Source organism: Lissotriton vulgaris, chromosome 11 (assembly GCF_964263255.1).
Source record: "Lissotriton vulgaris chromosome 11, aLisVul1.2, whole genome shotgun sequence".
Lineage (NCBI taxonomy): Eukaryota > Metazoa > Chordata > Amphibia > Caudata > Salamandridae > Lissotriton > Lissotriton vulgaris.
The window spans coordinates 611,297,750-611,320,526 of record NC_141699.1 but is presented as its reverse complement, the minus strand read 5'-3'; the positions used below and the strand labels follow the sequence as shown (position 1 = coordinate 611,320,526).

General features: G+C 48.3%; 1 protein-coding gene across 3 annotated transcripts in view; it reads right to left on the bottom strand.

Moving 5' to 3' along the window:
* Window positions 1-22,777, bottom strand: part of U2SURP (U2 snRNP associated SURP domain containing) — an 835,376-nt gene that overhangs the window by 327,874 nt on the left and 484,725 nt on the right. For all 3 annotated transcript variants that reach the window (XM_086943721.1, XM_086943722.1, XM_086943723.1), the window contains one exon: window positions 22,210-22,363. In XM_086943721.1, coding sequence (XP_086799847.1) covers window positions 22,210-22,363 — 154 coding nt within the window. The remainder of the gene's footprint in view (window positions 1-22,209; window positions 22,364-22,777) is intronic.

The following is a 22,777-nucleotide window of genomic DNA, read 5'->3' as shown; positions in this document are numbered from 1 at the left end:
CTAAATCTCACAAAGTCTTTCTATTAAGATAGCTATCCAAATGGATGTCTAAGTCATCTCTAGATTCTCCGTTATGGATTGATCTTGAGAGCTCTTTTCTTTCCCCCTTTTCTTTTCAGGAGTATCTGTCTTTTACACGTAAATCACAAAAACTTTCTACACCAATTATCAATCATTCATTTAAAATTTTGAACACTCTCCTCCACTCCGCCCCATATGATGTGGATACATTTCTCACTTCCGCTATATGGCATAATAAATTCAGATGTATCAATAATAAACCTATTTATTGGAAAACAGGGAGCGATAGAGGCATAATATGGGTACATCAACTGTTTGATAAGGGTACCTTTATCACATTTGCAAATGCATATTCTCGTTTTCCGTTTCCTCCCTCATTTCAACACACATTTTTAAATCTACGCACTATAATATTGGAGTCCTATTCTCATTATAATTCCCTGGTTTCTTCTTCTCCTTTACCAGATTCTACATGGTATAACTTAATTCGAATGACACCAAAAGCCTCTACTATTTATTCTTGCTTATCACAACCTTCCATAGAGAGAGAAAAAACAAAAACCGAGCTTTCCTGGGAATTTGACCTGAACACACAATGGTCTATTTCCCTATGGAATAGGATCTGGATGAAAATTAGGAAATCACCCAGAGCGGCAAACGCTACACAAACTCTTTTCTTCACATATAATAGACTTCTCCTAACACAGAATTGATTACATAAAATGCACGCTAAAATTCCTGACACTTGTTGGGGGTGCTCCCTAGCGCATGCCGATTTAAAGAATTTACTATTTACTATTCTACATGTATTTTACGTCTGGAAACCAGTCTGGTCACAAATTAATACCATATGTCACTCAAAAGTCCCCCTTTCACCTCACAACATCTTTCTTGGTAGCCTTTCCACCAGTTGGAAAACAAAGAATGCACAAACAAATCATTGACTTGTTATTGGCAGCTGCTTTTCAACAGATAACGAAAAACTGGAAGGAAGCATCCAAACTCTTATACTTAGCTTGGTGATACTCTGTCATAACCATAGACCTGATACAACCTTTGTATTTCCTATGTCTCTTGCCAAGAAACGCTTACAATTATGGTCTCCCAGTTACGCAATTTTTAGATGATCGTGCTAAAGTCTTACACTCCCATTCCCTACACACAAGAAGTTGCTCAGCCTCCTTGAATTTTGTTATATTGTGACTACCATTATTTGCCATATTTTCCTTAGCTATACTCTTTCTAGCTTTATATCTATTGATGCTTTAAGTCTCGCCTCTTTCTTTTTATTTCCTGCCAGAAGTATGATTTTTTTAACCTCAGCCCTTGTGTTACTATGGATATTTTTCTCTATGTAATTTTTGATGTTGACATACATGATGTAGTGATGCTTACTCATTTGTGCTCAATACACTTCTCTTTTTGAAACCCCAAAAACATTTTTGAGGAGATACAGAGATGTTTTCAAGCCCGTGTTATGTGCCTTCACTGTGCCCCTAACCGGTCACTACAGCAGGATACTTCCATATTTGCGCCATCCCACCCCAAAGGGACAATGGTTCGTCTCCTTTCTCATATGCCTTAGGGATGTGGCAGCAGACAGTCCCCCTGAGTTGGACCGTCTCTGCTTCTTGAGCTTATAATTTGAGATATATCGTCTTACAAAAGTAGAGGTTAGACCTTAAAAGTAAATGTACTTGTCGAATGGGGGCTAGAGGCCCCCAGTCTTATGGGTGAACCTACCAACAAAAAATCTTGATACTGTAACATTTTGGGGGGGGGGGGGGGGTTAAACACAGAGGTTGCACTTGCACTTTGAACTAAATGATTCCCGGATCCTGGAAAGGAAAATAATTCAGCGTTTGTGAGTTTAATGAACAAGCAAGACATCAATTCACTGGCATGATGTTTTGAGGTCACTATCGAAATTAAATTAGACATTAGGGGGTGGGTTGATTTGCCAAAGGCAGGACAGACAGCCAATGGGCATGACCGCTGTACAATGTGGTTGACAGACCCACACATTCTCTACAGCAGGTGACCTGCTGCATATGTAAGAGCTGTGCAACTTAGCATTTGACACCCAGTCAGCATTACAAGTAAACTAGTTTCTTGGTACATGGCTGGTGGGCACACGTGCTGAAGCATGGTGGGTGGATTTAAGGAAAGTTCACTCCACTAAACTACAGTACTAGTGCACATATATATATATAGACATGTTTTCCTATTCATGTTGCCCTCTCTTATGAACTCCCTAGGAGGAGTTCTGGAAAGCACAGCATAGCAAAAATGAATATGAGGGTCAAACATTTACAGGGCACTACAGTCCTTCAGAGGCTCTACAGTCGTGCAGAGGTCCTACAAACCAGCATTAGCCATCGTCTCAGTCCTCGTATACCACTGACTAGGTCAGTATGGAATCAGTACAATACCATGTTTTTATTTTTCAGACCAAGCCTTGGTGTTTTTTGGAATTGTTTGAGCATGTTTATTTCCATCAGAGAATGTTTTTGTGCGACTCTTCCGGCCTACTTTTTGATGCATGTACCTTGCATTAAAGACTACACTTTTTTAGCAAGCTAGCTCATCGGCCTACTTCCAAAAGGAGGAAGTGCCTGACAACAATGCAAATATCTTGGATCAATGACAACTTTAGGAAGAATTTTCAGCACCAGATCCTTATGAAGAAAATTAACCTTCATCTGAAATACACCTGACACTAGGATGTGATATTAAGGCGTGCCTCTAATGCAAAAGCTAAAACAATGTTATCTATACTGAAAGAAACTAGTTACCTACCTTTAACGATAGTTTTGCAGCTTGAACTATTCTAGATTCACACACTATGCATATATCCAGTCATTTACTGGTTGGAGTCGAAAAATGCTACTTTTCTTTCCTCTAAACATGCTCTGCATAGCATAGTCATCTTGTGTTGAGCGCAGACATTTGCAGTCTGACTTTTTTCAAAGTTTTTTTGAGTCACAAGATAGGTTGTGCCTTCATTTTTAGCCCTCTATGCACACACCAAAAGTCAATCAATCAATCAATCATAACACTTGTATAGCGCGCTACTCACCCGGAAGGGCCTCAAGGCGCTAGGCGGAAGGGGGCTGCTACTGCTCGAACAGCCAGGTCTTGAGTTGTCTCCGGAAGGCGAGGTGGTCCTGTGTCAGCCGAAGCTGGATGGGGAGGGAGTTCCATGCCTTGGCCGCCAGGTAGGAGAAGGATCTGCCTCCAGCTGTGGCTCTTCGGTTGCGTGGTACGGCGGTGAGGGCGAGGCTAGCGGACCGTAGCTGGCGGGTGGGCGTGTGGAAGGTCAGGCGGTCGTTGAGGTACTTGGGGCCCAGGTTGTGGAGAGACTTGTGTGCGTGGGTGAGGAGCCTGAACGTGATCCTCTTGTTGACAGGGAGCCAGTGCAGGTTCCTCAGGTGGCCGGAGATGTGGCTGCGTCGAGGGATGTCCAGGATGAGTCTGGTGGAGGCGTTCTGGATGCGTTGTAGTTTTTTCTGTAGCTTGGCTGTGGTTCCGGCGTAGAGGGTGTTTCCGTAGTCTAGCCGGCTGGTGACGAGGGCCTGGGTGACCGTCTTCCTGGTTTCGATCGGAATCCATCGGAAGATCTTGCGGAGCATGCGGAGGGTGTGAAAGCATGAAGAGGAGACGGCATGGACTTGTCTGGTCATCGAGAGGGAGGAGTCCAGGATGAAGCCCAGGTTGCGCGCGTGGTCTGTCGGCTTGGGGGCGGTGCCCAGGGCTGGGGGCCACCAGGAGTCGTCCCAGGTAGAGGGTGATGGTCCAAGGATGAGGACTTCCGTCTTGTCTGAGTTCAGTTTCAAGCGGCTGTTCTTCATCCACTCGGCGACGTCTTTCATCCCTTTGCGGAGGCTGGTTCTGGCGGTGTCGGGGTCTCTGGTGAGGGAGAGGATCAGCTGGGTGTCGTCGGCGTACGAGATGATGTTGAGGTTGTGTTGGCGTGCGATGGCTGCGAGAGGTCTCATGTAGACGTTGAAGAGGGTGGGGCTGAGTGATGATCCTTGCGGGACGCCGTAGATGGCTTCGGTGGCCTCGGAGCGAAACGGGAGGAGGCGGACTCTCTGTGTTCTTCCAGCGAGGAACGAGATGATCCACTTCAATGCCTTAGCGGACGCTCCCCACGCTGCTCCCTGCTGCTAGAAGTGGTATCGTAGCACTTCTGCCTGACTAATTCATTGCCTTAGTCGAATTGCGCACTGCCCGCTCTGCTCACTATAATTATTGATTGTGCCTCATGATATTGTGATTGTAGCGCTATAGTGATAGAATGCTCGGCATTAACTGCTAAATTGTGCACTGCTCGCTTTGCCTGCTAGAACTATTTGTACCCGATAGTACCGGCGCCACTGCCCATTTATTAGCGATTCCAGGTTGTGCCCCAATCTCGTCCTGTATCGCTTTTGGGCTTGCTGCCATTTTGTTGTTGTTGTGCCTCCCAGCCCGGCTCTCCACCCCGCTCCCGCCTCCCAGCTGCTCCTCCCTCCCACTAAAGTTAAGGCTCGACCCGATTGCATCAACGCTGTGACCGTCCTGCCTAGATCAGAAGCGGTTGCTCCCCACGCTGCTCCCTGCTGCTAGAAGTGGTATCGTAGCGCTTCTGCCTGACTAATTCATTGCCTTAGTCGAATTGCGCACTGCCCGCTCTGCTCACTATAATTATTGATTGTGCCTCATGATATTGTGATCGTAGCGCTATAGTGATAGACTGCTCGGCATTAACTGCTAAATTGTGCACTGCTCGCTTTGCCTGCTAGAACTATTTTGTACCTGATTGTACCGCCGCCACAGCCCATTTATTAGCGATTCCAGGTTGTGCCCCAATCTCGTCCTGTATCGCTTTTGGGCTTGCTGCCATTTTGTTGTTGTTGTTGATGTTGTGCCTCCCAGCCCGGCTCCCCACCCCGCTCCAGCCTACCAGATGCTCCTCCCTCGCCCCTCCTCCCTCCACAATCCACATATGACAGATGCTTTCGCGTGCAGCGTTCACGCGCAGCGAGCGCGCGCCAAAGGTAAGCCCGTCTGCGCCTGGACCGCGCCCAGCGCCAGACCCCTGGCCCCCGCAAAACCCACTCCACCTGCATAATGTACGACGCTGCATCCCTCACAGCACTTAACCCCGGCCGACTCCCAAACTGCTACCAAGCCGCCCCAGGACACACCCATGGACCCTTCACCTGCCACTCCTGCAAGTTCGACTGCATCAGGACCCATACCAAATCCACAGACTCCAATAAGAGCTCCGACACTAACCACCTAAAGTGCATCCTGCTCAACACCCGCTCGGTCCACAGACACGCCATTGAACTCTGGAACCTACTCGACACTACATCACCGGATGTCGCATTCCTTACAGAAACATGGATGAACGCCTCATCAGCACCCGACATTGCCATAGCCATCCCGGACGGCTACAGATCATCCGAAAGAACCGCAACAACCAAACAGGAGGAGGCATCGCCATCGTCCATAAGAACACCATCCGAATCACGACCAGTTCCGACGACAACCTCACATCCGCCGAACACCTTCACTTCCAGATCCACACCGACCCCAAGACCACACTCAGAGGCACCCTCCTCCACAGGCCACCAGGACCCCGCACACAATTCAGCGATGACATCACTGACTTCATCAGCCCACATGCCCTCCCCGCGAGGACTACATTCTACTGGGAGACCTCAACTACCACCTGGAAAAGAAAAACGACTCCAACACCACCACCCTTCTGGACAACCTGGCCAACCTCTGACTCGAACAACTTGTCAATACCCCCACCCACTATGCCGGACACACGCTCGACCCAATCTTTACCTCCAGCAAGCACATCTCCTTCAATCACACCACAGCTCTCCACTGGACGGACCACAGCTGCGTTCACTTCAACTACAAAAAGACCACGACCCACAACCCCCCACAACCTATTCCCCGAAGAAACTGGAACAAAATTACTACAGACAAGCTCTTCACATCGCTTCACCAAAACCCTCCTGCCAAATCATCGGATCCAAACCAAGCAGCCACCAACCTCACACAATGGATCACCCACAGCGCAGACGAACTAGTACCCTTGAAAAACCATCAAATCAAGCAAGGTAACAAAAAAGCCCCCTGGTTCAACGACGACCTTAAGAAATCCACGAAGTTATGTCGCACCCTCGAGAAAGCCTGGAGAAAAAACCCAACCACTGACAACCTGACCACCTTCAAGAACGCAACCCGCAAACACCACCAAATGATCAGATCCACCAAGAAATCAGCATTCAAGGATCGACTCGACAACAACGCCCACAACAGCAAGGAACTATTCAACATCGTCAAAGAATTGACCAACCCCACCGCCGGCACCAACGACATCACTCCCTCCCAAGACCTCTGCGACTCCCTAGCCTTTCTTCTACAACAAAATCGCCGACATACATAACAGCTTTGAAAACCAGCCCGGGGACCAGTCCACTCCACCCACCTCCGAACCAACACCCCCCTCTAACAACCTTTTCGCCCGGGAACCCAATCACCACTGAAGACACCATCCGCCTGATGAACTCCATCCACTCAGGATCGCCAACTGACCCATGTCCCCACCACATTTTCAACAAAGCAGACTCCATCATAGCACCCCATCTCCGAGACGTCATCAACTGCTCCCTCAACTCCGCTACCTTCCCGGAAAGCTGGAAACATGCGGAACTCAGCGCCCTTCTGAAGAAACCCACAGCAGACACCACTGAACTTAAGAACTACCGCCCCATATCGCTCCTCCCATTCCCTGCCAAAGTGATTGAGAAAGCCGTCAACAGTCAGCTCACTGCCTTCCTCGAAACCAACAAATCCCTCGACTCCTCACAGTCCGGATTCCGAGCCAAACACAGCACCGAAACCGCACTCATCGCAGCAACAGACGACATCCGAACTCTACTGGACAACGGAGACACAGTCGCCCTCATCCTACTTGACCTCTCCGCAGCCTTCAACGCAGTCTGTCATAGCACCCTAATACAACGCCTCAGCAACATCGGAATACAAGGAAAAGCATTGGACTGGATCATCTCGTTCCTCGCCGGAAGAACCCAGAGAATCCGCCTCCCCCTTTTAGATCAGAGGCCACCAAAGTCATCTGCAGCGTACCACAAGGATCATCACTCAGTCCCACCCTCTTCAACGTATACATGAGTCCCCACGCATCCATCGCACGCCAACACAACCTCAACATCATCTCCTACGCAGACGACACCCAGCTGATCCTCTCCCTCACCAAAGACCCTAACACCGCCAAAACCAACTTACACGAAGGAATGAAAGAAGTAGCCGAGTGGATGAAGAACAGCCGTCTAAAACTGAACTCGGACAAAACGGAAGTCTTCATCTTAGGATCATCCCCCTCCGCCTGGGACGACTGATGGTGGCCAACAGCCCTGGGAACCGCACCCATACCTACGGACCACGCACATAACCTGGGCTTCATCCTGGACTCCTCCCTCTCGATGACCAAACAAGTGAACGCCGTCTCATCCTCATGCTTCAACATCCTACGCATGCTCAAAAAAATCTTCCGCTGGATCCCCACTGAAACAAGAAAGACAGTCACCCACGCACTGGTCACAAGCCGACTGGACTATGGAAACACCCTCTACGCCGGAACCACAGCCAAACTACAGAAAAAACTCCAACGCATCCAAAACGCCTCAGCCAGACTCATACTGGACATCCCTCGTCAAGCTCACATCTCCGGTCACCTGAAAGACCTCCACTGGCTCCCCGTCAACAAGAGAATAACGTTCCGTCTCCTCACCCACGCACACAAAGCCCTCTACGACCTAGGACCTGAATGCTTTAACACGCGACTGTCCTTCTACACCCCCACCCGACAACTACGATCATCCAATCAAGCCCTCGCAGCAATTCCGCGCATCCATAGATCCACCATGGGGGGGGAAGAACCTTCTCCTACTTAGCGGCCAAAACCTGGAATTCTCTCCCCACCCACCTCCGCCTTGTACAGAACCACCTCTCCTTCGGAAAGCAACTTAAAACTTGGATATTCGATAAGTAAAGTACCCCCCCCCCCCCTCCTCCCACCCCCCCCCCCCCCCCCCCCAAGCGCCTTGAGACCCTCTGGGTCAGTAGTGCACTATACAAATTTCCAAACTTGAACTTGAGAGGTCCAGGAGGATGAGTGCTGCTCTTTTCCCCGTTGTCGAGAAGGGCTCGGATGTCGTCGGTGGCTGCGATGAGGGCGGTCTTGGTGCTGTGGTTGGCTCTGAAGCCGGACTGCGAGGGGTCGAGGGATCCATTCGTCTCGAGGAAGGCGACAAGCTGTCTGTTGGCGATCTTCTCGATGACTTTGGCAGGAAAAGGGAGGAGCGAGATGGGGCGGAAGTTTTTGAGGTCGGTGGGGTCCGCTGTTGGTTTCTTCAGTAGGGCGCTGAGCTCGGCGTGCTTCCAGCTCCCCGGGAAGGTGGCGGTGTCGAAGGAGGTGTTGATGAAGTCTCGGAGTTGGGGTGCGATGGTGGAGTCGGCCTTGTGAGGTACCGGGTTTTTAGGGACCCGGCGGTGCCAGGGGAAAACACCCAGAGACCTCTTGGTTCTTCCTGTTCTGGACCACAGAAACACAGAGTCTTCTAGGTGATGTCAAGGATCGAGTTTTATTGGCTGCAACCAAGTAACAAGCGTCCTAGAAGTACAACAGCACGGTTTGTATATTCTCAGGAGACTGTTCGATTTTACAGAGCCAGCCTTCTCTTTTTATACACAATATTACACTTCAGGCAAGAAATCCGAGTTTTACAGTTTGGTTATATACATATTTTCACAACAAAGGAAAAGCAAAGTCATGATGGCGAGCCCATATTTTCGTTTGTCCAGTTTGTGATGGATTACCCAGCAAGGCCCAGAACTTCCATCAGATATCGATGAAACCCCAATAAAATCGGGCACCTCCTCCTTGTAAAACTAGCCATAAAGAAGAAACAGGGACAGGTGTGTGTATGATAAAGCGTGGTTTGTATGCGGTAAATGGTTTATGACATGTTGTGCCTTGATGCTAATCTCGCTCGGCCATTGGGTTGGGGACTGCCCGAACAGGTTTGGCTGGAGGCAGTGGAGTCAGCTTGCCCAGGTCACAGAGGAGTCAGGAAAGGTGTACGTGTCCTTTCGGATCGAATTCGGCCTTGGTCAATTGACTATGTAAGGGCAACCACAAGATGGATGCCACTCACAAAATGGAACCCGAGGGTTCAAGACAGAAACTACTGTTTTAAGGTGATTGCATCGCTCGATCACGACGCAAATGCATAGGCACAATGTCCTAATCATTACCGGTCTGCCGATACCAAATTTGTCATGGTTCGATGATATTTTCTGACACGAGTGTGGAGCTTCGGTACCATACAATAGCAGGGTCCAGAATTTTCAGTTCCACACTTGTTGAAGACGTGGTGGGGGCAGGGGGCAGTCGGAGATCCGGAGTGGATGGTGTTCATCGTGCGGGCTGTGTCTTCGGTGGTCACTGCGGTCCAGGTGCGGAGGGTGGCGGTGGGGTTCGTTGGTTCGACGGTTGGGTGCGAGGAAGGTGCGCCGAAGCTGTTGTGGATGTCGGCAATTTTGCGGTGGAAGAATGAGGCGAGGGAGTCGCAGAGATCTTGTGACTGGTTGAGGTCGTTGTTGCCGGTGCTGGGGTTGGAGAACTCCTTGACGATGCTGAAGAGTTCCTTGCTGTCGTGGGCGTTGTTGTCCAGTCGATCCTTCAGTGATTTCTTCTTGGTGTTGCGGATGAGCTGGTGGTGCTTGCGGGTCGCGTGTTTGAGGGCGGTCATGTTGTCAGTTGTCCGGTAGAGGAGCCAGGCTTTTTCGAGGGTGCGGCAGGTCTTCTTGGAGTCCTTGAGTTCGTCGGTGAACCAGGGGGCCACCTCAGATTGTTTTGCGCTTGAAGTGTTAGTAGTGCAAGTGTATTTTAGTGACAGAGGTCAAATATATTTGCACTGTGGATTATAATGATGGTTGAAGACATCTCTAATCATCCATGGCTTCAAGGGGAAGGGCGGGCACGCGTGAATCTTCAGCAATAAGCACTACAAACAGATAGTTACAGAGTAATTAACATTTTGTGTTTGCTAAATGTGCAGCTTTAAATGCACATGCTCTGCATAGACTGTAAAGAAGTTCCTCTACGTAAGGGATGGTTAGCGCGTGGCTGATACAGATATCTGGAAAAAAGTCCTTAAGACTGTCTGGCCAAGAATATCCGGCTGCCGGGCTAAGATGTCTCCACAGTAGTGGTTGTTCAAAGTGTGTGGTGTTGACCAGGCAGCTGCTGTGCAGATATCAGCTAGCACAATGTTAACTAAGAAAGACATGGTTGAAGATTTTTGCTGGGGTGAGTTGCACCCTTGGCGGAACACGTAGGACACATCTTTTAGGTAGTAGATTTCATGCACTAGACAATCCATCTAGCTGTACCTGGGTTACAGATCATATGACCTTCGTGAAGCTTTGCAAAGCCTACGAAGAGCTGGTCAGACAGTCCGGATCAGTCCTGTCAATGCAATACATAAGAGCTCTCTTGACATCAAGGGCACTCTTTCTTCTACTAAATATGGCTATAGAAAGCAGACTGGGAACTCTCTAATCCGATGAAAGTGAAAAGGCAATAGTACTTTTGGAGAAATGTAGGATCTGTTCGGAGAACAACCCTATCTTTGTGAACCTTAATGAAAAGTTCTTGTAGGGCTAGTGCTTGCAGCCCACTACTGTATTTATTTGAAGCAATGGCCATCAGGAAAGCCACCCTCCAAGAAATGAAGGGAGCATGAGTGTATTCAAATAGTAGCTCCATGGGCATCGTGAGGACTGCATTAAGCGTCTTTGATGCGCTGTCCGTGTGTGTGCACAGTTAAAATTGGCACACCTGCTAGAACATGTGCTCTTTGCACAGTTAAAATTGGCACACCTGCTAGAACATGTGCTCTTGCTGGTAGTGAATCCACTTCCAAGTCTCCCTGGTGTGCTAAAACTAAGGCCCTAAAAGGGGTCATCCCTATCCTTAGAGATCCATTCGCAGGGAGGATGGGTGAGTCGGTAAGGAATCTGTGGCTAGGTATAGTTTCTACCAGGTAAGGCGTTACCGAAAGTAACTTGTTCATTTGATGGCAAATTCTAGCTGCAGATTTCCTACCTTTTGAATAGATACTTAAGCAATAACATCCATGGTGGAGAGTCTGCAAACCATTTTTTTAATGAAAAAGTCCTGCAGGGCCAAACGGACAAAGTGCCCATCCCCGCGACCCGACTATCCAGGCAGTAATGTTTGGTGGAAGTGTGCAGGGAATGCCATGTTGCTGGCTGGCATATATCTAAGACCGGAACTCTGTGTCCTCACACAATGGACGCAGCTTTAGCTCTGATGGAATGAGCCTGCAAACCTTCTAGAGGTTGCTTCTTGGCCAGTGCATAGCAGATTCTGATGCAGAACACAACCCATATGGAGGTGGTCTGCTTTTGCACCGCCCGACCTTTCTGTGCACAAAATACCCCACTAAGAGTTGGTTGTCCACCCAGAACTCTCATGTATGGTCAAGGTAGAACAACACTCTTTTTGGATCCAGACGGTGGAGTCACTCCTTCTTTAGAAGGATGTGGAGGAGCATAAAAGGTAGGCATGTCGATAGATTAGACTACATGAAAAGGGGGTGACCGCTTTTGGTAGAAAAGAGGCCCGTATGCGAATCACCACTTTGTCAGGATAGAATGAGAGGTATAGTGGCTTAGATAAGGCCTGCAGATCACTCACTCGAAGGGCATATGTAATTGCCACAAGGAAGGCTGCATTCATTGAGAGAAGCCAGAGAGGACAATTGTGGAGAGGCTCGAAAGGAGCGCATATCAAAAAAGTCCAAAAGAAATTGAGGAATAATGAATGGAAAAGGAGAGGAGTAAGACCTTTGAGAAACCTATGAACAATAGGGGACTTAAACAAAGAACATTGGTCAGGCAACCGCAAAAGGGTTGAAAGAGCAGACAGATAGCCCTTAAGAGTGCCCAGCACACATCCCTTCTGGGAAAGAGAAAGAATAAAGAGTAAGACTTCAGAAAGAGGAGCAGAAAGGGGATACATAGATTTTTGAGCATACCATGCCACAAATTCTTCCCATTGTCAAAAAAGGAGGAGTTTGGCCCAAAGGATTAGAGGGTACGTAGGGCCAGTTATACTACATAAGAAGAAATTACCTATGCCTCTAGTGACTTCACAGCACTTATTCATATGAAGTAAGATGAACGCAAACTAATATGTTTACCTTAGCAGTAATTTCTGCCTTTTATTTCATTATTTTTTTTAATTAATATCTTTGATCACAAAAAGAAAACAGTCAACTAAACGAAATACCACATTAGTACTTACACAGTGAAAATGAACAACGTGAACATGTGTTTTGACATACAATTACAAATAAACTCATAATAATCAAACATCAATACAAACGAATGAAATGTCACAAAGAACAATCAATATATACACAATACGAAATACAAAGTTGTCATACACAATGATAAATTAGACAACTAGCACCCTTATATTTAGGATAAATCAATTCCTCTGAAATATCAGGGACACAAGGGGGTGTATTTGCAATATTTAACCAAGGAGTTGAATTCCTTTGTCTGCCCTCACGAACAGACTGTTTGTGACAAAAAAGGGGGGAGAGGGGTTTGAGTTTTTATTAAAAAAGGCGCTTCCCAAAACCCTAATTCTTTCTCTATCTGAACAAGTTAGTGGTCCCATACCTGCATTATGCCGGTTTGATGGGACCATCAGCAATATGTAACAAGCAGTGGTTGCCAATCTGCAATAAAATACATTATGAATGATTTAGCTCATGGGGCGTAATTATTTTGTCTGATAGCTATGTATGGGGGGGAAGGAGGGAAAAAGTTACCTGGTTTTCAATATTGTGTGGCCAAGACGATTTGTAAACAATAGACAGCAATTACAGGTCTTTACTTCTGCAAGAGAAATAGTACATGCGATTTCGCGGTGTCTGTTTATATAAGTTAGAAACGTGACAACTGAGCGCAAGTTATTTACTTACTCGGGGAGGGGGGCCCAAAGGCGTGGCCCGAAGAGGAAGTGTTGTGACAATTGCCAGTCATTCACTCTCTTTAAAAATTGTTTGTGGCTGCAGGGGCAAAAATTTAAAAGATTTGTAAAAATCGCTTTTTGGCTGGAAGCACTTCGATGCTAGTGCAAAATGTGTGTTGCTCACCTAATAAAGCTTCAGGCTCAAGGTTTCAAGTGGGGATCTGCCTCCATTGTTGCTAGCAGCTCGCCGAGCAGATTCACACGTCATGTGATGGTGCATCAGTGTCACGTCATGCGTTTCTGACCAATCACGGGAGGGGAGGATCAAATTGCATTCACAATGACTTCTGGGAGATGTAGTTCATTGAAGTCATGTATTTCAATTTGTTTGCCCAAAGTAACCATTTCAATTTCACTGGTCGGTTGTGTTTTCCCAACAGATCGATATTGATCCCATTTATACTTTATTAGAGAGACACAAGACCTGAAGCTGACAGCAGCGCCATATATTTGATTACAGCTCATGAGACTTCTAAGCTCGCTCATGCAGTTGAGGCCCTGGTTGATGCTATCGAATTTCATAATTAAATATGCCTCTTTCCGCAGTAGAGCGGTCTCAATACATGTAGATTTTGGGTCAATCCATGCAAGAACTGTCCAACGCAGTTCATTTTCGCTGTGCTCAACAGCTAAAAAGTGTTCTACCATAGGCGCTGTCAGGACTTTTATCCTAATTCGAGATTTATGGTGTGTGATTCTCACATTAACCTGTTGTCTTGTCTTTCCGATATATATTTTATTGCAAGGGCATACCACTGCATAAATGACGTTCTTAGTCTTACAATTTGTGAAACTTTCCATGGCATGCGTATACCGTCCTGGTGGAGGGACACCTGGCTGCCAAGATGTGGTTACAGACTTCGCAAGGAAGGTCGAAAGCTGTCAACTGTCGCTGTTCAATCTCCGGGCACGAAGACGGAGAATGGACAGGTTCGGGTGGAGAAGAGTCCCCTGCTGCTGAGAAAGAAGATCTTGCCGCAGGGGCAGCCTGTTTGGAAGATCGATGGCCATGCTGAATAGCTTGTTATCGCAGACTCTCTGTGCGCAGTCCTGAGTCACAAGGATGACTTGGGCCAGGTCGTTCATCTTTTTGAGAACTCTGGGCAGAAATGGTAGGGGCGAAAAGGCCTACAGGAGGCCTGATCTCCACTCGAGACACAAAACCGTCTCCGGGCAAGAGACGCTTGGAAACTCCAGCGAGCAAAACTGCTGACATGCACATTCTTTGCAAGGGAGAATAGATCTAACCAAGGCTCTCCTCACTTCTGAAAGTGACCATGTGCCCCCTCTGGGTGGAGACGCCATTCGTGCTCCGCTAGGCATCATTGGCTGAGCGTGTATTCTCTGGCATTCAAATAGCCCACCAGGTATTGAATCTGCTGTGCCAGATAGTTCCAGAGTCGCAGGGCCTCTTGACAAAGGGTCCACAACCTCACTCAGCCCTGTTGTTGCAGTACCGCATGGCGGTGGTGCTGTCCATGAACCTTTATACCAGCTTTCCCTTGATGAAGCGTAGAAAGGCTTTCAAGGCCAGTTGGATCGTACAGAGCGCCAGCAGGCTGATGTGGAGTACAGATTCCGCCTGAGACCAGAGTCTTTCGATTTCCATCTCTCACAGATGGCAACCCAATCCCAGGAGTGACGCAGCAGTCACTACTGTGTGCTCTGGTTGAGGAAGGGAGAGGGGTCTGCCTATACCTCAATAGTGGTTTGTTCTCCATCACTGCTGATTCTTCGCAGTTCCCGCTGGGATCTGGACCATGTCAGAGATTCCCCTGATGCTGCACCCACTGGAACTTCAGGTCCCACTACAGAGCCAGCATATGCCATCTGGTATGTGTCCCCAGCAGAATACAGGAGGCTATGATGCCCAGCAGCCTCCGAGTCAGTCTCACCGAAACTCAGGATAAGAGGCTAAAACTTCAGTATCATAGCCTTAATATCCTGGACTTGCTGCTCTGGAGGATAAGCCTGAAACTGTACTATGTACTATGTCCAGAACAGCTCTGATGAAAGGGAGCGTCTATAAGGGAGTCAGGTTTAACTTTGGCCCGTTGTGGATTCCATGCTCATGGCGCTTCTCACGCTTCTCTTTTAAATTTTAAACACCGCTATCGCGTGTATCCTTCAACAGCGTGTTGCGTCTTGTTATTTTTAAGTTTGCTGGAATCAATCGTTCGTCCTCGCACTAGTCTGCTGGCGTTCAGCCGTATTGTGTTAGTCGGGTCCCGATACACGCGATAGCGGTGTTTAAAATTTAAAAGAGAAGCGTGAGAAGCGCTGGAAGTGTGGAATCCACAGGCTTAGAGTCCGCAAACAAAATAACGCCACTGATGTATAAACTGTGATCAAGATACTCATGATATCAATACGGGACCAGCTACCTGTTCCCGAAGACATTTACATGAATAAAATTAAAGGTGTTTCAGGAAAACGCCAAGAGCATTGAAATAAAGAACAAAGTGTTCAAGGAAGACAGAGGTACCCAGTCAAGCCTTGATGAAAAACCTGGGAAATTGATAGCGGGTTTGGAAACGTGTCAGCTGTTTCATAGAGTTTCATATTATCCACAAAGGGTTATTAGATCAAGAGTGTACACTAGAGTGGTGTACACGTTTAATAAAGTTATATCCCGCGAAAAACTGTCCCTTGTGAGATCAGTCCTATACTATACCGAATAAACAATTCAGGACTGCTAGGTTAAAAAAGTACTGGTGTACTATTGTAATGTTTATTTCAATTGCATTTAATCATGCACAATCAATTTGTTTTGTATGTTTGTTCACAATATTTGTGTAAAATTGTTTATGAATTATAAATGTATTGTAGTGTGTCAAACTTGGACATTTTTGAATGATAAAATTGTTTTAAGTGATATGACAAAAAACACTTGATGATAAATACGTCAGCACCTACAAATTAATTGATCAGGGTGCATAGTCTGCTTAAAATAAAGAGCAGCTTCAATAAAATCGAGGCCAAGTAAAATTATGATGTCCTACTCGGTCCCATAAGGACAAGACCCCTTTTTGTTTTAAAGTACAGATGCAGGGGAGCAGAGCCCCTCCTTCAAGGGTGGTCCTTCACAGTTGCTGAGGGACTGGGCAGTCCCCCAATCATTTTGGGGAGGGTGTCTAGTGCTTGGCAAGGTCAATCCTGCGATGGTCGAAGTGAAAGCAACCTGGCAGGGTTTTGTGCCAATCTTTGGTGCAATATTTTAGTTCATGCTTTCATAGGTCCTTCCTCAGTTCCCAGTAGTTGAATCTGATTTCCTGGTGTAAGGGAGTCCCCTAAATACTAATTTGGGGGTGTGAAGGGTAGTAGCCCATGGGCTGTTTTCCCTTGCGGTCACTACACCCCCAGATCACCACTTCCTTTGGGGAGGGGACATCACCCTGTCTCAGAATTCCTAATTCTCCTGCACATAAGAGGGCGGAAATCCTATCTTAAAGTTCACTTCAGGTTGCCCACTCTACAGGTGTGTCCAGCCTGGTAGTGCAACATGCCTCCTGCAAAGCTAACTTTTCTGCCTGTTCTGGGGCTAAATGGGTCTCAGGGCAGGGGGTGGCATCTCACGGGTCTGGGATAGCAAGGCTCTCATACCAAAGGCTATGGGCTCTTTGACTAGTAAATTAGCCTGCCAAGGCAGGAAGCTTCAAACTGTTGGAGGAGGTGTAAACACATCCTGCCAGAGCAAGCACTGTTTCTGACCAATGAGAGCAGGGCTCTCAACTCCTAGGGGGTCAAACTAGTCTGTGGAGGCATGCTGGACAGGACCAGTCAGCCAGCATACTAGAGGCTAGTAGGGTTGCGGGTGTACCTCTAAGGTACCCTCTGGGTGCATGCATTAATAAATCCATAATTCGAATGAGTATGGGTTTATTATTACGAGGTGTTTGATACCAAACAACGTAGGTTTCAGTGAAGCCATTATCTAGCTGGGAAACTCGTTTTGACCAGTGCCTTCTACATGCCTTAAAATGGCTTCCCTACTCACTGGTAATGTTCAGCAATGGAACTAGCATTACAAGGGCATATCTGCTCATGCAGATGTGTCCTCACATGTGTTATAATGCACCCTGCCTTAGGGCTCCAATGCCTGCTGTAGGGAAGAATTACATATAACCCATGCAGTGTCAGTGGCATGGTGAACATGAGTGTGCCATGTCATGTTTTCAAACACGATTTGCACCATGTCATGCAGCCTGCAATGACGGCCTGTGTGGAATTTGTGTGGGTCTCTTTAGGAAAGCATAAGATAGGCTGCACCCATTTATGACCCTTTTTAGTTCCCATGCCCTAGGAACCTGGGGTACCATCTACTATGGGCTTACAGGGGTGTTAAAGTCCTTGGCTAATTGTAGAAAAATCAGACATCACTTTGTTTTGAGGAAGGAGCACTGGCACTGAGGTCTGGTTAGCAGTCCACAGTGCATGGCAGAGTAAATAAACAGCATCCAGTAGCTAACAATGGGGCAAAACAAGTGTGTGTGTGTGTGTGTGTGTGTGTGTGTGTGTGTGTGTGTGTGTGTGTGTGTGTTGGGTTGGGGGGTGGGGGGGCTGGGGGAAAGACTATTGCAATAGATTCCCAGTTTCCTTCAAAGCCTAACGTGTAACAAAGACACAGCTACCAGCAGTTGTTTAGGTAAGTAAAGACCTAAGCAGCATTTCTGCACAGGTGCAAAGGCACTGCTGTTAGACATTTTATAAACACCCTCAGGACTGTAGTGAACTTGTAGGGTCCTCTTCTCACAAACCGCAGAGGTGAGCTGGATGTATGTGGATTATGAAAGAAGGGGGCTGTTGGAAAACTAGGCATTATCTTTAAGGCCTGAACAAATAACATGACTACATTTATCCTTCACTGGGAACCAAACACCCCATTGTAGCGCTGGACTCTCAGAGGGTAGCGTTGCAGAGCAGTCTAAGGCTTACTCAAGGGAGGTGGTGTAAGCTAGTAATCGCCATTTACCAGTACACAGAATTAACACTCAATAATTGATTGCCCAGTCTGTACTTTGTTTTATAAAAGGAAGAGTACATTTATTAAGCACACACACACACTACTCAATACTATGCAGCAATTTACAAATATACATAAGCTGTTGGAATTAATTTGTGAAATTGCATAACATTCCCACCCCTCCTGCAAAGGGGGTGGGGGGGGGGGGGTTCTAGTACCACCACTCCCATGTATGCACATCCTCTTGCCACCAACTGGTTGACCATAACCAGGAGCTAGGGCCGGGCCACTGGCACCATCCCAGTGGCGACCTACCCCATTATCTCAACAAGCATTTAAAATGGGCACAGCTGCCATGGTGACACATAACCCGGACTGAGCAGCTCCTACTGACCACACAGTAAACACTGCTACATCTTAGGGGCCAACAGTTTGGGTTATTCTTCACCTAACGCAGCAGCAGCATAAATGTTTAGGCATCGCTTAAAATAACAGTACTTATCATAGCTGATAACAGTTATAATACATTGCTATTAAAGCCCCTAAAAGGCATCACAATTATAATCACAGGATTAAGCATATATAGCCAGACACCCTAGCAGGAATGTCCAGCAACTTAACCTCACTTTGCTTATGACTTCACATTACACATGTGACTTTCAGTCCCTCACAAGAAATAACATTAAATAAATGCACCTCTTGTGCAATTACACCTCTTCACCTCCAGGGGATGCACTTCGCCAGACATCCCCAGTTCAGCCCTTCACACCCTGGTGCAGTCCTCAAATTCAACCGCCAGGTGAAGAACAAATGTTCCAGCCACAGGTTGCTGTTGGTGGATGGCTGCACCCTTTAGGGGTTATTTCTATTGAGTCCCCCACGCCTGGGGGAGGGGGGACTTTGCATGTTCGTGCAGAGGGAGGCTGTGTTGCTCCTGCAGCTTCCCCTGCACCTTTTCCCACATGTGGCGGTGACCCCGTCCTCCTCGGGCCACCACATATGAAACCCAGGAATGTTTCCAAGCAGGCCAGTCCAGGCTCTGCAAAGCATTATGGGACACTTCTCCCATCTCGTGAATTTTAGATGAGCGGCTCTCCTGCTGCTCTGGGGAGAGCCGCACAGCCCGCGATAGCGGCCCAGCGCCGCATCAGCCCCTCGTTGGGGGCCCGATTTCACCAGAACCCTTCTGTGCCCAGGTAAGTTGATTGCAGCCCGGAGAGCCCACCCACGGATGCTCCTGCCTCTTCTCAGGGGCCCGGTCCTCCGCGTGCACCCCGATTGTCAGGTACGTTGGAGGGCAGCTCGGGGAGCCCACCCCCAGCTGCCCTCACGCGCTCCCAGACTGGCCAGCAACCTCGCGTGCTGCTGCAGGAGCCGACCTGTAATTCTAGTCTGCCCGCTCCTGCGGGCAGACACGGAGGTTGTTTCCAACCCGGGGGAGTGCGACGGCACTCCCTTTGCCTTCCCGCTGTAGCAGGGGAGTGCGGCGGCACTTTCCCCTCCTCCTCTACCACATGGGGCCAGGAGTAGAGGATCCCGGGCCCCCCCTGAGCCATCTTCACGGGGAGCGCAACAGCGCTTCCCGACTACTGCCTTCTCTGCCTACTGACTACTGCCTTCTCTTTGAAGCCCAGAGTTTGGGTCTCAGGACCCTGGGACATCTTCACGGGGAGCGCGAAGGCGCTTCCCGGCGTGGCTTCTTCCGCCAGGTGGGTAGTGTGACGGCACTTCCCCCTCCTCCTCCTCTGAGACAACAGGGCCTGGAGTTGCCCCCCCCCCCCCCCCGAGATCCTCACAAGGAGCGCTACATCCGGCTCCCCAGCTTCATTTTCAGCAGGCCCGGAGTTGGGGTTCCCGGGCCCCAAAGACCACTACGAAGGGGGCACAACGGCACTCCCCCACCTCTGGTGCCTTCGGGGACCAGGGTGGGCTCCTCTTTTTCTGGGGGGCAGCTGCCGGGGCCTGACCCACCCCGGGCGCAAATCTAAAATCGGCAGCAGAGCCCCACGTGCTTTGTCGTCGGTCCCATTGGAGGTCAAAGGTCGCCTACATTCTGGGAGGTGTAGATCAGCCCCCAGGCGGACAGATTTCACCATTTTGGTCTCCTCGTGCTCATGCTGGCCAGCTCTAGCCATCTGGAGCACTTTCCTCTCCCTCCTGGCCTCCAAGAGGGTGAACTCAGCAAGGAGTGGTCTTCACTGGCCCAGGCATCTGCTCACTGGTCCTGGACACCCCCTCAGGCGCAATCCAGGGTCCAGGGAGAGTCAGGCGGTTCCTCCTTCCAACTGCGCATGGCGCCAGGCTCCAGCACCAGTCTTCCTCATGCAGACCACAACCCAGAGAGAGCTCCTCTTCCTGTCCAAGACCTTTTAAAAGAATTTGGAGGGGGCGGGCAGGAAGGCTCCTCTGCCCTATCCGGCAGCGACACCACCTCTCTGCCCCTGCTCCCTCCTTCCTGCACAGGCCTCTGGGATAGTTCAAAATGGTGGCGTCATCCAGGGGTCTCATGCCACATGATCTCTGAAAAGGCCCCTTCCCGCCTTGCTGCCTCTATCCAGAGCAGCTTGGTGCCTGGCACCAGGTGACAGCTGAGGATGGATAACCTGCAGCTCCACCCAACATCCCTCCCTCTTGGAGAGGAGAACTTCACCCTTGGAGTGCTTGCAGTGAAGGGCTAGGCCTCAGATGCTACAGCTTGGGGAGTAAGTTCATTAATCCAGCCTGGCAGGGTCACACCCAGCCAGGCTCTGGTTATGAGCCGAGTCAGAGAAGTATGACATTTCTGGATGACCCATAAGCAGTACAGATATGACTTTGGAATCAGCAGAAAACTTCTTTTCACACAACTTACAGGGTACTTTGGTGCTTGTCTGGAATTTGTAGGCCCTAGGGAAGTGAAACAACCCCATGTGGTCCCCATCTACATAGGAGAATAATGGAGTGTTCCTTCAGTGAAAACATGAAAGCACACTGACTTTCCCTTACATGTGTCTTTCCATAGTATATAGCCTATTACATGTCACCACCAAACTCTGCATAATTCCTGCCACACCATTCTATCTGTACTTGCTCCTGGGCTGCGCACTCCATGAATTTCCCCCGCGCAGCCCTTACACCTGTGCACATGCATGTACATCAGTGTCTGCATGTAACCAGCCCGGTGCCCCTTACTCCGGCTGCAGCGCAGCCGCCTACTCTCACCAGGGGGACACCAGTAAAATCGACATGCAGTCTCTTTCATCATGAGTTCCCTTATGAGGCTGTTCCACAGTAAAAGCTCAACAATTAGGTGTTCAAAAAGCGAAAAATCTGGGTGGCTCAGATGGTCAGAACCACCTTTTAACAGTGGCCTCGAGATTGAGGGCTGCAAAGTAGTTCTCGTTTCAGAACAGCAGGAGTACCTACTGCAGGGTAATCATGTTGAAGTGTTCTGACAGGGTGTAGTGGTTTAATGACCCAAGTTCTAGGATTGACTGCGGACTACCTCCTTTTTGGACCTGTACAGGGTGAAGAGTCCTTAGTCATGCTGTGCGCACTGGCTCAATAATCTCTTTGACTAAGATCACCTGCACTTCCTTCTATAGTGGTCTAGGATGGTCGCAACAAGATGGTATGGTTGGAAGTGCGGTATGGAATTCCAGACAGTAGCCTTGCTGAATCACTAAGAGCACTGATTTGCTATTGCTGTGAACAGAGGCATCATGGAGCCCAAGGGGATTTAAGTCCCCTCGGGCTCAATGAGGCCTTCGCTTTTTTTATTGTTAGAGAATTCTGCCCTCTATTGGCGGAATGTTCTAATAGCCCCGCCGTAGAAGAGCTATACCGGCCATTTAAGGCTCGGCCTTTTAAAGCCAAAGCGGGCCTTTAATGGCTGGTATAGCCCGCTACAGCGGGCTAGAATGCTATAGTAGCGCCTCCAAAATAAGGAATGATATCTTAAGAGGGGAGTAAATTATGGGAGCAAAATGAATGCTGCATTTATACACTAATAAAGGTTAACTGAAAAAAAGAATGCTAAACCATCTGCCCCTTTAAGTAGAAATGAACCAAATGTTCTCACGTGGAATGCCATCCAAGTCATCATCGAGGGCCTTGATAGGAATACCATCAATATCGTCAATTGGTATATCAATTGGGACACCATCCACATCTTCTAGAGGGGCGCCATCTAGCTCTTCTTCAATAGGAGCACCATCCAAGTCATCAGGTGTGTCCTAGAAGAAAATTCTTTAGTTATCATACTTGGAAGACATTTATAATTTGGCTATAACATTTCTATAGAGCAGAAGTAAAATGTTAACAGATACAAACAGTAATAGAGTAGTATAAACCACTGCATCCCATTATGACACCTCAATCTACATTCTCCAGCCCAATGGGAGTGATAGTTGCTACGACTATGCCGAGCATCACACACAAATAACAGGCAGAAGAGGGGAAAACAGAGACTGGCAACAATGATTGCCACAAACTTGTCAGCTGCGTATCCCTTGCCATGGCCTTAAACAAATGTAAAACATTATCCTTGACAGTGCAGGAGTTTTCATAGTCACTCCCCATTTAGCATTTCAACAGCACAGCTTTAGTGATACATTTGATACTTCACCCTTGGGCTGCTAATGCAGTGC